This window comes from Macrotis lagotis, chromosome 7 (genome assembly GCF_037893015.1).
Source record: "Macrotis lagotis isolate mMagLag1 chromosome 7, bilby.v1.9.chrom.fasta, whole genome shotgun sequence".
Classification (NCBI taxonomy): domain Eukaryota; kingdom Metazoa; phylum Chordata; class Mammalia; order Peramelemorphia; family Peramelidae; genus Macrotis; species Macrotis lagotis.
Genome location: NC_133664.1, coordinates 212,692,042 through 212,706,584, shown reverse-complemented (window position 1 = coordinate 212,706,584; position 14,543 = coordinate 212,692,042). Strand labels below are relative to the sequence as shown.

The 14,543-nt window shown below is 32.9% G+C and overlaps 1 protein-coding gene across 3 annotated transcripts in view; it reads left to right on the top strand.

The window, feature by feature from the left end:
- Window positions 1–14,543, top strand: part of FGD4 (FYVE, RhoGEF and PH domain containing 4) — a 292,080-nt gene that overhangs the window by 149,797 nt on the left and 127,740 nt on the right. For 2 of the 3 annotated variants that reach the window (XM_074194757.1, XM_074194756.1), the window contains exon 3: window positions 14,113–14,281. In XM_074194757.1, the coding sequence (XP_074050858.1) occupies window positions 14,113–14,281 (169 nt within the window). Of the gene's footprint in view, window positions 1–10,123; window positions 10,272–14,112; window positions 14,282–14,543 lie in introns of all 3 variants that reach the window. The other variant, XM_074194758.1, reaches the window with a different exon arrangement.

The following is a 14,543-nucleotide window of genomic DNA, read 5'->3' as shown; positions in this document are numbered from 1 at the left end:
ACTTTGTATTATTTTGTGGAGACTATAGAATCTGTTGAAATAATAAGGCTTTCTGATTTGCAACATCTCAAGCATTTTTTGTTAGATTGGAAAGGAAAAGCTTTGCCTAAAGCAAAGCTTACTCAAATTTGTTAATAATGATTTAGTCAAAATGTTTGACAGGAAAAGTAGACTATTTTAAACATTGTACCTGCCATTATTTTTAAAGCACATTCTTTGTATCTAACTGCCAGTACCATTATCAAAATAAATATAAATAGATAAAGTACTTAAGTAAGCTAAAGTACTTAATTTTAAAGTATTATGTTGCCATCATATAGTAATCTGAAACAATTTATAATTGCCAATTCATTGTTATTGTTATTTATTTAAAGTAAAAATGTAGAAAAGCAATTTGAGTTAGATTATTTCTTAATCCTGTTTTCTAATGTAGCATAAGGAATGTTCTGGACTGCAGAATAACTCTGCCAGTAGATGACCAGTTATGAGTGAACCTATTTTCAGTTCCAAGTATTTTGCTCATTTTAAAAACAATTTTAAAGTATTTAGCTTTTTATCTAATCTCTGTTAATTAAAATGGTTTTTAAAGTTTATTTTTACCAAAGAGATGGAATTCATTATGATAAAGTATTACAGAATAAACTTTATTTTATAACTTTCAAAAAAAAGAATGTGTCATGCATGTTAAAGGAAATAGAAGAACTTATCTGGAAGAAGAGAAGACTGGGAGATATAATAATGCATTTGGGTATTGTAAATGTTTTCAGGGAAAGGTTTGAGGAGAAAAGGAAGTACGCTATGTGCCAGACACCTCTTACTAAGTGCTTTACAAATAATATAATTTGAGCCTCACAACAATACTGTGATATAGGTACTGCTTTATACCCTATTTTACAGTTGTGACTACTGAGGCAGGCAAAAGATTAATTGACTTGCCCTGGTCACATAGCTAGTGAATATCTGAGGTAAGATTTGAACTCTGGTCTTCCTGACTCCAAGCACTGGATAGCCACCTAGCTGCCTCACATGACTCCTTTTACATAGCAGAAGAATTATATTTATTTTGCTTGACCATATTGTGGTGCTAGGGAATAGAGAGAAGGTCTGAAATAAATTGTTGGAATCTAAAGAGGAGATTTAGGTATGATGTAAGGGGAAAAAAAACTTCTTAAAATTAGAGCTATGTAAAAGACTGCTTCAGGAGATATCCTTTAGATATCTTAACAAAAGATTGAGCATCTGTGAGGATTGGTTAGACTTGGTGTCATTTAAGAACCTTCCCACTGTTTTAGATTGTGTGATAATAAAATTTATGATTATTCAAACCTGACCTCAGATATTGGCTGTATGACTAGGCATTGGCAAGAAAATGGCAAACCAGGGGCAGTTAGGTGGCACAGTGGATAGAGCACCGGCCTAGAAATCAGTAGTACCAGAGTTCAAATCTAGCCTCAGGTACTTAATTATTGCCTGGCTGTGTAACCTTGGGCACATCATAACCTCATTGTCTTAAACACATTTTTTTAAATTTTTTTAAAAAAAGAAAGAAAATGGCAAATTACTACAGTGTCTATGTCAGTAAAACCCCATGGAAAATATGGTATACAAGATAATGAACAGATGGATATAACTGAATGAATAAACAGAACATCTGATTTCTTACCTTATTTTTTATCACCATTATAATATGCTGTTGTCTCAGTTGCTGAGCTTTCATTATATTAAAACTCTCACATTTTATCTATATGAATTGTTTTCTATCAATATTTTATTTACATAATTTCTCTACATGTTATCCATTTGGGATTCCTTTAAAAAACAAACTTATTAACAAACACTGTTTTCTCTCCCTTGCTATTGACATCCCCCATTGATAAAACATAACTTCTTCATAAACATATAGGAAATTTACCAGACCAAATCTTGATTAAAAAGTTCAAGGAAAAAAAACATAGTAAATTATTTTTCCATCCCAGATCAAAACAAAACAGACAGGTGTATGGATACTGATGACATAAGGCCAGGAATATTCCTGTGCTCAGGAACTAAAAGAAGACCATACTTTATGGCAGGCAGGTAGGAAGCACCAGAGCAGAAAAATGTCCCAAGGGATCCTGAACTAGCACAGGATGTGGGAATGGATGCCATTTGTCACCTGGCTGGTCTTTCATTCCCTAACCAATTCCAGGTCACAGAACCAGGGCGCACCAAAGAGGGAATCTACACCAAGGGATGACAGAAAGGAGTAGTTACAATCTGGGGACCTTAGCTATGTCATGATTATGGAGTAAGTTCAGAGGCAAACAGTAACTAGTTTTGATCCTAGGGGCAGAGGGAGGGACTGTTTTAGCCTCTCTAGTCTAGGATGAAGCCTGTATTAGAATAAGTAAGACAGGAATTCTAGACCAAAGGAAAGTTTGTAGTTCAGTCACTCTGAACCTTCAGATCCTCCCAAGCAAAGTGTCTGAGTTCAGCAACAATCTATTGAAATTTCCAAAAATGGACAAATCGACCATCTTACTTAGGTCTATACCTGGGATAAGAAAACACCGAGCTCATACCAAAAAGACAGTGAACAGACTTCACCCTAAATTACATCATTTGAAGCACTAATAACTGAAAGGTCCCCATTCAGAGTTCCGTATCTATTGTAACACTCAGTATCCCATTAAAACAACAAAAGAACTTGAGAAGTTCAGCTCAGATATTCTCTCCACAGAAGCATGCTGAACTCTGCCCCAACACATAAATTACAAATTTAAGAAGTAGTCTTGGGGCAGCCAGGTGGCATAGTGGATAAAGCACTGGCCTTGCAGTCAGGAGTACCTGGGTTCAAATCCGGTCTCAGACACTTAATAATTACCTAGCTGTGTGGCCTTGGACAAGCCATTTAACCCTATTTGCCTTGCAAAAACCTAAAAAAAGTAGTCTTAAAAGAATGAGCTAACAAAGAAAGGAACCTGAAACTCAAGAAACAAACCCAGAAGAAAAGAACTTCCAAATTTCTGCAGAGATACAAAACAAAATGAAGTTTGGGTACAATTTTAATAGCAATTCCTAGAAGACATAAAGCAAGAGATTTAAAATAAAGCCTTAAAATGATTTTTTAAAATGAGAGTGACAAAGGAAAAAATGGGAAAAGAAATAACTATATGAAAGACTAAACATCTTGGGAAGTGAAGTGCAAAACCTTAGAAAATAACTCCAGGAATATTAGAATTGACCAGCTAGAAACTAATGACTTCATGAGACATCAAGAAATATTCAAACAAAGGCAAGACAAAACATTCTGTATTGGTTAATTCCAAAAATGCATATCTCATTCTGTATCTTCAGTAATTGCTTCTGTGCCAGATTTACAGAATTTGATCATACATTGATCAAAATTCTTATATCTTTTAAAGCTGTTTTTCTTTATAATGCTGTTGATAAATATATAAATTATTCTGTTGGTTCTATTCACTTGGTTCTGCATTGAAGAAGGTCATCATCCTAGGTTCCTTGAAACCATCCATTTCATCATTTCTTATGAGTCAATAAAACTCCATTATATTCTTAATATTGATTTGTTCAGCAATTACCCAGGTCAAAGGGCATTGTACAGTTTAGTGATATTTTGGGGGCAAGGTTCTACATTGTCTATTTTCTAGTACATGGCCTGACCAATTCACAGATCCATCAATAATACATTAGGATGCCCATATTTCTGTAGTCCCTCATTTATCATTTTACTTCTGTCATCTACCAATATACTTAAACCTTAGAGTGATTTTAATTTTGTATTTCTATAATTATTAGTGATTTGGAACATACTTTTTCTTATGACTATTAATAGCTAGGCTTCTATTCTTTAAAAAAACTGCCTAATCATGCTTTTTGATCATTTTTCAAAATGGAGACCACATTGTAATAGGTATTCAAATATTTGTTGAATTGGATTCATAAATTCTTTTTTTGCTAGATTTCTTTTTTTAATTTTTGCAAGGCAGTGGGGTTAAGTGACTTGCCCAAGGTCACACAGCTAGGTAATTATTAAGTGTCTATGGCCGGATTTGAACTCAGGTCCTCCTGAGTTCAGGACTGATGCTTTACAATTGCACTACCTAGCTTCCCTGGATTCATAAATTCTTAAGGCAATACATTTCCTTTTTGAATCTGTGACTGAACTTGAATTTAATTCCTGGGAAATTTCTGGTTGGTGGATTTCCCGAATGAGAAATATGATAATGAATAGCTACCTTAACTTCATTTGGAATAAATCGTGCCATACTAGATTTCCCTTTTTTGCAGGATTGTTAAATTGAATTTAATAAAAATTGATAATCTCAGTTCAGGAGTAGAAAGTGTACCAGTGGAATTCTGAATCTTTAGAATTAGAAAAATCAACTTGACTTGTAGAGCCCTGAGTGTAGGGGTAGAGGTTGGGACAAGATATAGTCAAATACTGGAGACATAAAATTCATTTATGGGCATTAGAGTTTGAATGATATTGCCTCAGAGCTTATATAGGCTACATTTAAATGAAGGACATGTTGTGGACATAATGTTTCTATAATTTAGCAAAGCTTTTGATAAAAGTATCTCATACTAATCTTATGAAGAAGATGGAGTAATATGCATTAAACATATATGTAGTTAGATAAATTTGTAGCTTAGACTGTTCATTAAATTTGCTGATGACACAAAACTAGAAGGAATAGTTAATCCATTGCATGAAAGAGTCAGGATCCAGAAGTATCTTGATAGTCTAGAATATTGTGTTGAATCTAATGTAATGAAATAGTACAAAATTTCACTTTATTTTCTCCTTGTTTTACTTTAATTGAGTGTAATGTTCATTCTAGGTACCATGGTTTAAATAGGGCATTAACAAGTTGGGGAACAATCAGCTTATAGCAATTAGTATTTGATCTAGTGATAATGAAGATCAGTTGAAATACTGACTTGACCAGGTGCCAGAGCATAAGAATTTGATAAATAAATGCAAAAAGCAAAAATATTAATCAAAACTTCACTGACTATAACACAAAATTATATTCTGTAATAGTTCTTTAAATAATGAAGTCAATCTTATTGGCCTTTTATCTGAAAGAAATGGTGACTGAAAGAACAAATTATAGAAATGATAATTTAATTAAAGAGAGTAAGAACAAAATATCATTCTTGAGGTAAAAATTTACTTCTCCAAACAATTTTCATCTTTAGAAGAGGGAAAGAACAGATCAAGTAAGTTGGATATACAAATAAAACAAATTTGAAATATGTAAATAAAAGAAGAGATTAACAAAATTTAAAATAAAAAATAACTTGCTAAAAGTGGTGTTTTTTGTTTTGTTGCAAGGCAGTGGGGTTAAGTGACTTGTCCCAAGGTCACACAGCTAGGTAATTATTAACTGTCTGAGGTCAGATTTGAGCTCTGGTCCTCCTGACTCCAGGGCCGGTGCTTTATCCACTACGCCACCTAGCTACCCCATCAGTATGTTTTGAAAAATAAACTACTATCTGTTTCAAAAAGAAGATAAATTGCTTATATAAAAAAGAGGAAATTTCAGAATCATTTATGTAGAAATTAAAAGAATTATTGGAAATTGTTTTGCCTTGTATGTGCCACTAAACCAATACTTAAATTCAGTAGATGAATTTATAGAATGTAAAATAAGCAGAACCAAAAAATATAAAAAATTTGCGTGTCCCAATCTTAGAACCCCAAAAAGAGGGGAATGAGGAACAGATGGATTTGTATGTTGATTCTATCAAATATCCAAAAAATAATTAATTGCCTTGTTATATATTATTCAAAAAATAGGGAGCAAGGGATCTTAGTCATTGTATGATGCAGATATGGGTAATGTTAACTAGAACAGGAGAAACTAGACAAGTCAGAGGAAGAAACTATAGACTTTAGCCTTTATGAAATACAAAAACTGGCGAAGCTCTTTATGAAGAAACTAAAGCATAAAGTGAATGAAAGTATAAGAAAAATACACTTATACTTTTTAGGAACTGTTCAGTACAAATAGAAAGCAGGTCAGACTCTCTTCTCAAGAAGTTCACATGGAGGGACAATGTACCTAAAGCAAGTAGATGATTGTGTGTGTGTGTGTATGTGTGTGTGTATCTTCTTTAAATTAATTTCCATTGATAAAACCCTGTCTACTGTTAATCAGTAACAGTGTAAAAGAAAAACTTTTTTTCCTGTTTTTATAGAGTTTAGGTTGCTGAAAAACAATTCACCTTTCACATCTCCATAATGATTGCTTCCCTGAAAATGACTATGGAGACAAGCAAGTTGGTAGGGTTGATTGTCAGAGGAACACTGCTGTTTTTTCATTTCTTGGGCTTATACCCTGTTGACACCTGGTTGACAGTGGCTCTTCACAACAGCAAATTTGCTCCTTTGATTGATGGTGGTGGACAACTAGGGGACTAGTTTGGAAGCAGTAAAAGTGGTTTTGAATGGGCAGTGATGGTAGAGATTGTTACTTACATATCTTAGAAGTTTTACTCGGGGTGGCTAGGTGGCGTAGTGGATAAAGCACCGGCCCTGGAGTCAGGAGTACCTGGGTTCAAATCCGGGCTCATACACTTAATAATTACCTAGCTGTGTGGGCTTGGGCAAGCCACTTAACCCCATTTACCTTGCAAAAACCTAAAAAAAAAAAGTTATACTCCATTATGAGGTTGAATTTATGCCAACAAAGTAAACAATAGGTTTACTTTACCCTAATACAGCAAGGATATGCAACAAGCATACAGCGGATATATAGACATGTCTCTTTTGGCTTCATAAGTGTCTAGTCAGTAGGACAAGGTGTGGTGATTTGTGATACAAGTTAGCGAGGCCCTGATTCCTCAGATAAGTAGACCCAGATGCTATGGTTGTATGATGTAGACAGAAATGTTTATATGAACAGCAGGAAAGGAGATCCTTTTATAAGACTGTGAATAGGGAAAGAGTTTCTGAATAAACAAGGGATAAGGAGAGAGTCACAAGAAATAAAATGAACATTTTAATTTCATAAATTTAAAAACATTTTGCATAAAGAAAATCAATACAATTAAAATCAGAGTTTTCATAAAAATCTGATATATCCAACATAGGGAACTGATTCAAATATATGAAAATAATATCCATTCCACAATATATAAATGAACAAAGGTTTATAAGTACCTTCTCTCTCTCTTTTTGTGGGGCAAGGTAATGAGGTTAAGTGATTTGCCCAAGGTCACATAGCTAGGAAATTAAGTATCTGAGGTCAAATTTGATCTCAGGTCCTCCTGATTCCAGGGCTGCTGTTCTATCTTCTGTGCCACTTAGCTTCCCCTAAGTAACTGCTTCTCAAAAAAGGAAGGAAAAAATATCAATAGCCACAAGAAAAAATTCTTCATTCCATTAATAATAATAGGGGCGGCTAAGTGGTGCAGTGGATAGAGCACCAACCCTGGAGTCAGGAGTACCTGCGTTCAAATCCGGCCTCAGACACTTAATAATTACCTAGCTGTGTGGCCTTGGGCAAGCCACTTAACCCCCTTGCCTGCAAAAACTAAAAAAAAAAAAAATAAGAGAAATACAAATAATAACCCTTAAGTTCCTATATCACATTCATCTATTTGCCGCAAATGAACAAAAAAGGAAAAGGACAGCTATTGGTAGGACCATGAGAAGACAGGTGCACTGTTGCTGGAATTATGGAATTTTATTTTGTTTTGCTTTTTGTTGTTGCTGCTTTTGCAAGGTAATGAGGTTAAGTGACTGCTCATTAAGTGTTTTGCTTCTTTAAAAAAAAGAAAAATATCAACAACCACAAGAAAAAATGCTTCACCTCATTAATAATGAGAAACACAAATAATAAACAACTCTTAAGTTCCTATATATCACATGTATCTAGTTGCCACAAATGACCAAAAAAGGAAAAGAACCATAAAAAGACAGGCACACTGTTGCTGGCATTGTTTTAGTTTTTTTGTTTGTTTGTTTTTTGCCAGGCAATGGGGTTAAGTGATTGCCCAAGATCACACAGCTAGGTAATTATTGTCTGAGATGGGATTTGAACTCAGGTCCTCCTGACTCCAAAGGCAGAGCTCTATCCACTGTACCACCTAGCTGCCCCTGCTGATGGTATTATGAACTAAACCATTCTGGACAGCAATTGGACTCACACTCACTCAGAATTGCTAAATTGTGCATATCACAGCAATACTAAACATATTCCCCTAAAATGATTGTATAAAGAGAAAAAAAGACTCCTATGTTCAGAAACATTAACAGCAACACTATTGCTTGTAACAAAGAATTGGTAATGGCAATTCTCATCAATTGAGGATTAACTGAATAAATTTGGTAGGTGAATGTAAAGAAATATTATTGTACTGTAATAAATAATAAAGGAGTACCCTAGAGAAGATTTGTATGAACTGATACGGAGTGAAATGAGAGGATCAAGGAGAACAATTTATAAACTATCAACAAAAATATAAAGAAAACATTTTGTAAGACTAAGAAGTCTAACTTCATTGAGTGATCACAACTTGAGAGGACAGGCTCCTAGAAGTTTAATAAATAGAGCACTAGTCAGGAGGACCTGAGTTTAAATCCAGATTCAGATTCTTGCTAACCTGGACAAATGGCTTAACCTTTCTCTTCTCCTTTTTTCTCACCTGTAAAATGGGAATTATAATATTACCTAACTCCCAGGGTTGTTGTGAGAATAAAATGAGATAATATTTATAAAGTGCTTTTCAGTTCTTAAAGTTTTGAATAAATACAAGCTGTTATTGTTTTGACCAATGAGAGAAGTATGCTTTTCCACTTCCACTTCCTGCACTTAAGGTGCAGAATATGACATTTTGTAGATGACCAGCATGTGGATTATTTATTTGACTATACTTACCTGTTAAAAATGATTGGGGTGTGAGAGGAGGAGGACAGAACTAGTAATAGTGTTATTTAAAAGAAAAAGGAAGGAAGGAAAATTGTGTCAGTAAAGAAAATTAAAATACTCAGAAGAGAGTAGAATATAGTTCAGTGAGATAAAGAAACAGGAAAATTTTCAAATTAGTTCATCAAACTCAGTACATACTTTAGAAAACTGCATACAACATCTTCCTGGTTTCATATTCAGTCCTTATTGCTATGGGTGCCCTAGAGAGCATAGGAATAAATAGAATGTTTCTTAAAATGATAAACAATATCTATCTGAAACCATCAAGCATTGTCTGTCATGGGGATAAATTAGAAGCATACCTAATAAGATCAAGTTTGAAATAAGGATGCCTGTCATCCCCACTATTTTTCAATATTGCATTAGAAATGTTAGCTTTATCAATAAGAGAAGAAAAAGAAATTGAAGGAATTAGAATTTTATTCTTTGGAGAACCCTAGAAAATTAGCTAAAAATCTACTTAGAAACAATTAGCAGCTTTAGCAAACTTGCAGGATATAAAATAAACCCACATAATCCTCAGCATTTCTATATATTACTAACAAGAAACAACAGCAAAAGACAGAAAAAAGAATTCCCATTTAAAATAACTTCAGACAACATAAAATACTTGGAAGTCTACCTGCCAAAGCAGATGCAGAAACTTTAAGAAAACTATAAAACACTTTTCACACAAATAAAATAAGATCTAAATAAGTAGTAAAATTGTCAATTACTTAGGCTTAGCTAATATAAAATAAAGATTACAATTCTGCCCAAATTAAATTGCTTATTTAGTGCCATACCAATCAAGCTTTCAAAAAATTACTTTAACCAACAGACTGCTTTGTGTGGAGTGTAGGGGGAGGGAAGCAAGATTAGGGAGAAAATTGTAAAATTCAAAGTAAATAAAATCTTTCCAAAAAAGTTGCTTTAGTGAGCTTTCTAGCTTCCCCCCCCCTTAAAATAGAACTAAATTCATATGAAGAAACAAAGGTCAAGAATATCAAGGGAATTAATGAAAAAAATGCAAAGGAAGGCAGCCTAGCCATACCAGACCTAAAATTATGTTATAAAGTATCAGTCATCAAAACTGTTTGGTACTGGCTAAGAAATAGAGTTGGTGGATTGGTGGAATAGATTAAGTGCAGAAGAGACTGCAGAAAATAACTATAGTAATCTACTATTTAATAAATTCAAAGATTCCAGCTCCTGGGATAAGAATTCACTCTTCGATTAAAAACTTCTGGGAAAACTAGAAGATGGTATGGCAGAAATTAGGCTTAGACCAACATCTCACACCCTTTACCAAGATAAAATCGAAATGGGTGCAGAATTTAGATTGAGAAGGTAATATATTCAGTCTTTAAATTTCTTCCTCTGTATGTGGAAATGTTTATATTTGTATAATTTAGTATATAAAAAATTTAAAATAAAAAATTTTAACAACAATGCTAGAAAATGATAGTGTTATTATTCTTTGGTTACCCACTTCTTAAACATAACTGATGTGTTAAAGCCCCAATATTAAAATGATCTCGCATTATATAATAAGATATTTTTATCTATCTTTGATATGGGTTTATTACTGTAAATACCAGAAAGATTTCTTTATTGCCACTGCTTCACCCAAAGCCCTGAGTGTTTTGCCAAAGTAAAGGACCAACTATATAAAGAAGACAATAATCCCTACATTTAATTCATTGCTTTGTTGGACATTGTGATCCAATGGAAGGAAATGCTGAATAGCAAGACAGAGAACCTGACTAACTAGTTTTCTGTTCTCTACCTTTAGACTTAGGGAAAAATCATTTAACTTTATGGGTCATACTTCATCTTTAAAATAAGTTCTAAAACTATGATCCTATGATTTGTAGATTTAGCTTTTCTTTTCGACTCATTTTACTACTTGAGCAATCCACTTTCAGTGTTGGACACTTATATTTCCTAGCATAGCATGAAGGCATCTATAAAATTTTGTTTATTGTTTTATGGGTCATAAGTTCCTTCATTTGGAACTAGAGGTGATTTTATTACCCCCCCCAAAATAAAGGAAAACAAAGACCAGAATATAGTATGCCGTGTATTGGAAATCCTTGTTTAATATGATTAAGCTTTTGGGTTAAGAGAGTGCCTTTCTTATATTCTTGTAAAGGTTGTGAAAATTTTTGATATTTATTGCCCAAGATTAGTTACCATGTAGTTTAAGATTCTTCACCTAGTTTCTGATTCTTCCTTTTCATTTAATTTGGTCCATTATTTTTAATAAGCTAATTACTAGTCATGCATTAAAGGTTATACTCTATAATGAGATTGAATTATATTTATATTAATATAATAATATAATTACAGTTTGAATTTTGATTATATTTGTTAATATATTGTTATAATATATTGTTAATACTTACATATTCTTAATTGTACTTTCATTTACTTAGTCTTTTTTTTTAGGTTTTTTTTTGCAAGGCAAATGGGGTTAATGGCTTGCCCAAGGCCACACAGCTGGGTAATTATTACATGTCTGAGACCGGATTTGAACCCAGGTACTCCTGACTCCAGGACCGGTGCTTTATCCACTGCACCACCTAGCAGCCCTTATTTACTTAGTCTTTATTAGCACCCTGACTAGAAAAAAATTTGCTTGTAGAGAGTTAGTAGTAGAAGATTGTACCTTTCATATAGCAATCATAATAGTTTACATTTATATAATTCTTCAGGTTTTACAAGAGCTTTCTTACAATACCCCTACAAAGTAAATTCTATCATTAATAAATTATGATTCATCCCAGATCTCTTCCTTTTAAACTCCAGTATCTTGAGCTTACATAAACCTAGCTTTCTCCATAAGACCCCTATTTCTAGCTCTTTCTTCAGTCCCAAGTACATTTTATAAAGAAGTCCTGTTCTTCTCTGTAACTTCTAGACTTTCATTCAGCCATTGCTCAACAGTTTCTCTCTTTAAGCATCACTCTGCACCTTCTTCAGTAAGCCCAGATCCTTGTTGCAATTTTCTAACTCAGATACAACTTCCTACATATTCCCTCTTATCCTCTCCTTTCTCATGCCATCTTGGGTCTTACTTTTGTGTCAACAATCAACCTAAATGACTAGTTACATTATTTTCTATATTCTTATTTATTCCCCTTTGATCCTGTGCATCACTTATCTCTTCAATTTATTTTTTAGTTATTTAATATATTTCATTGATTCAACCCTCTATAACTTTTTTCTTCCATTTTTCTTTTTTTAAAAAGTAATTTATTTATTTATTTTGAATTTTACAATTTTCCTCTAATCTCCCTTCATTTCCAGGAACTCCCTGCTCTTATCTTTTTTTCATTATACATTGAGGTTTTTTATCGTAATAAGTATTTTTCCAAATATATGTAGAAATAGTTTTCAGCATTCGTTTTTGTAAAATATTTTCCTTTCCCTCCTTTCTTCCCAAGACAGCAAATGATCTGATAAAGGTTTATACATGAATGATCATGTTAAACACATTTCCATTTTAGTCATGTTGTGAAAGAAGGATCAGAACAAAAGGGGAAAAACCATGAGAAAGGAGAAAATAATATGCTTTGGTCTGCATTTAGATTCCATAATTTTTTCTCTGAATATGGATAGCATTTTCCATCACAAGTTTTTTAGAATTGTGTTTGATCACTGTATTGCTGAGAAGTTTATCATCATTGATCATCACACAATATTGCTGATACCATGAACAATGTTGTTCTAGTTCTGCTCACTTCACTCAGCATTGATTTATGTAAATCTTTCCAGATTTTTCTGAGATCTGCCTATTCATCATTTCTTATTGAACAATACTATTTCATTACATCACGTACCACAATTTGTTCAGTTATTCCCTGTATTCAGGTTTTTAAAGTTACCTTCTGAAAAGCTAAAAATTTAAAATTTTCTTCTATAAAAGTTAGTAATTTGGGGAGCATCTAGGTGTCACAGTGGATAGAGCACTGGTCCTAGAATCAGGAGGAACTGATTTGAAATCCAACTTCAGACACTTAATATTTAGCTGTGTGACCATGGGCAAGTCACTTAAGCCCATTGCCTTGATAAAATCAAAAAAAAAATTGTCTCTGTACAATATGTCTTTTAGATCAATGGATTTTGTTTATTAGGGAGATCCTTTTAATGTTAGTAATCTTTACTTCAGTGTATTTGTAGCCCCATTCTTGTCTTTCTTTAAATAGATATTGAAAAACAAAAGATATTAAAACAACAACTGATAGAATAGAGAAACAGTTTTTTAAGAGTACACAGAACTGCAATAAAACATTCCAGAAAGGTTCAAGAGTGAAATTAAAATCTTGAATTTCTGACTTACTCAGCAGAAATCTTCAGGATAAAAAAATTTTACTTCATGGTGCCAAGTCTCTCCAAAGAAGCAAAGAAAAGAACAGAATGGGATCAAAAAATTACATTTGACTGGAATTTATTTCCCTCTTTACCTCTTAAAAATCTGAGTTTCCTTCAGGGCTCAGGTCATGTTTTATACTGTTTGAAGCCTTCCCTGATTTCCCCCAATTGTTGATGCTGTCTTCTTATTCAAATTATCTTGTATTTAATTTTTAATGTGTCCTTTTCTTCACAGTAGTATATAAGTTTTTGTGTGCTGAGATTTTTGGGGATTTGTGTTTGTATTATGCACATATATACTTTTTTATTATATGCAGGAATACTAGACTGAACAGCAAATATTTATTGAATTGAATTAAATGAAGTAAGCAGTACAAGTGTTATTATACTTATAATTACAAAGGAGGAAACTGGTAAATACCCCATATTTCCCATAACATGCTGCCAAATCCTTCTTATTAGTTTCTCAGTTCAGAAAAGATCATATATATTATAGGTAGAATGACTATAGGCAACAGTGATGGAAATTGTATAGTTACTGTACACATCCCTAAGAATGAAATTTAAATCTACATTACTGTATTTTGAATTAAGCAAATTCCACAAAGCCATTTAAAATTATTAATAGACATCTCCATTAACAGTGAGTAAAAGTTAAACTTTAAAGTATATTTGTCAAAGTCTTACACAAATGAGAAAGCAAGCCCTCATGTCTGAAAAAACTAAATTTCTCATTCTCTGTCATTGGATTCATTGCTATCCTCCTTAAAAACAAGGTGTCAAAATAGTGTAATTCTTTTATTTTTTTCTACAGTGCCTCCAAAACCATTACATCTACAGAATTCACCTTCATCTAATAAAAACCAGACACCCAAACATAAACTTTTACCTAGTATTAAATCAAGGATGGAAGAAGTTTCTTTTATCGCAAAAGAAAAACCTAGTAAGGTATCAGATCTCATCAGTCACTTTGAAGGAGGAAGGTAAGTAATTTATATTTGAAAGAAGAGGGGAGAGAAGAAGAAATCTGATATTTTAAAACATTATAGATATGTATTTACAAATCTAATAAAATTATCATAGCATTAGGTGCTATAGACCTATAGAAGTAATAAATTGTGTTTTTCATTAGTTAAGCTTATCCTAATACTTATATTGTTGATATTATGGTGTATTACCCATTGGTAGTTCATCATAGTAGTATTTTTTGTCTAGTGTCCTTTCAAGTGAATATATCTGGTTTCT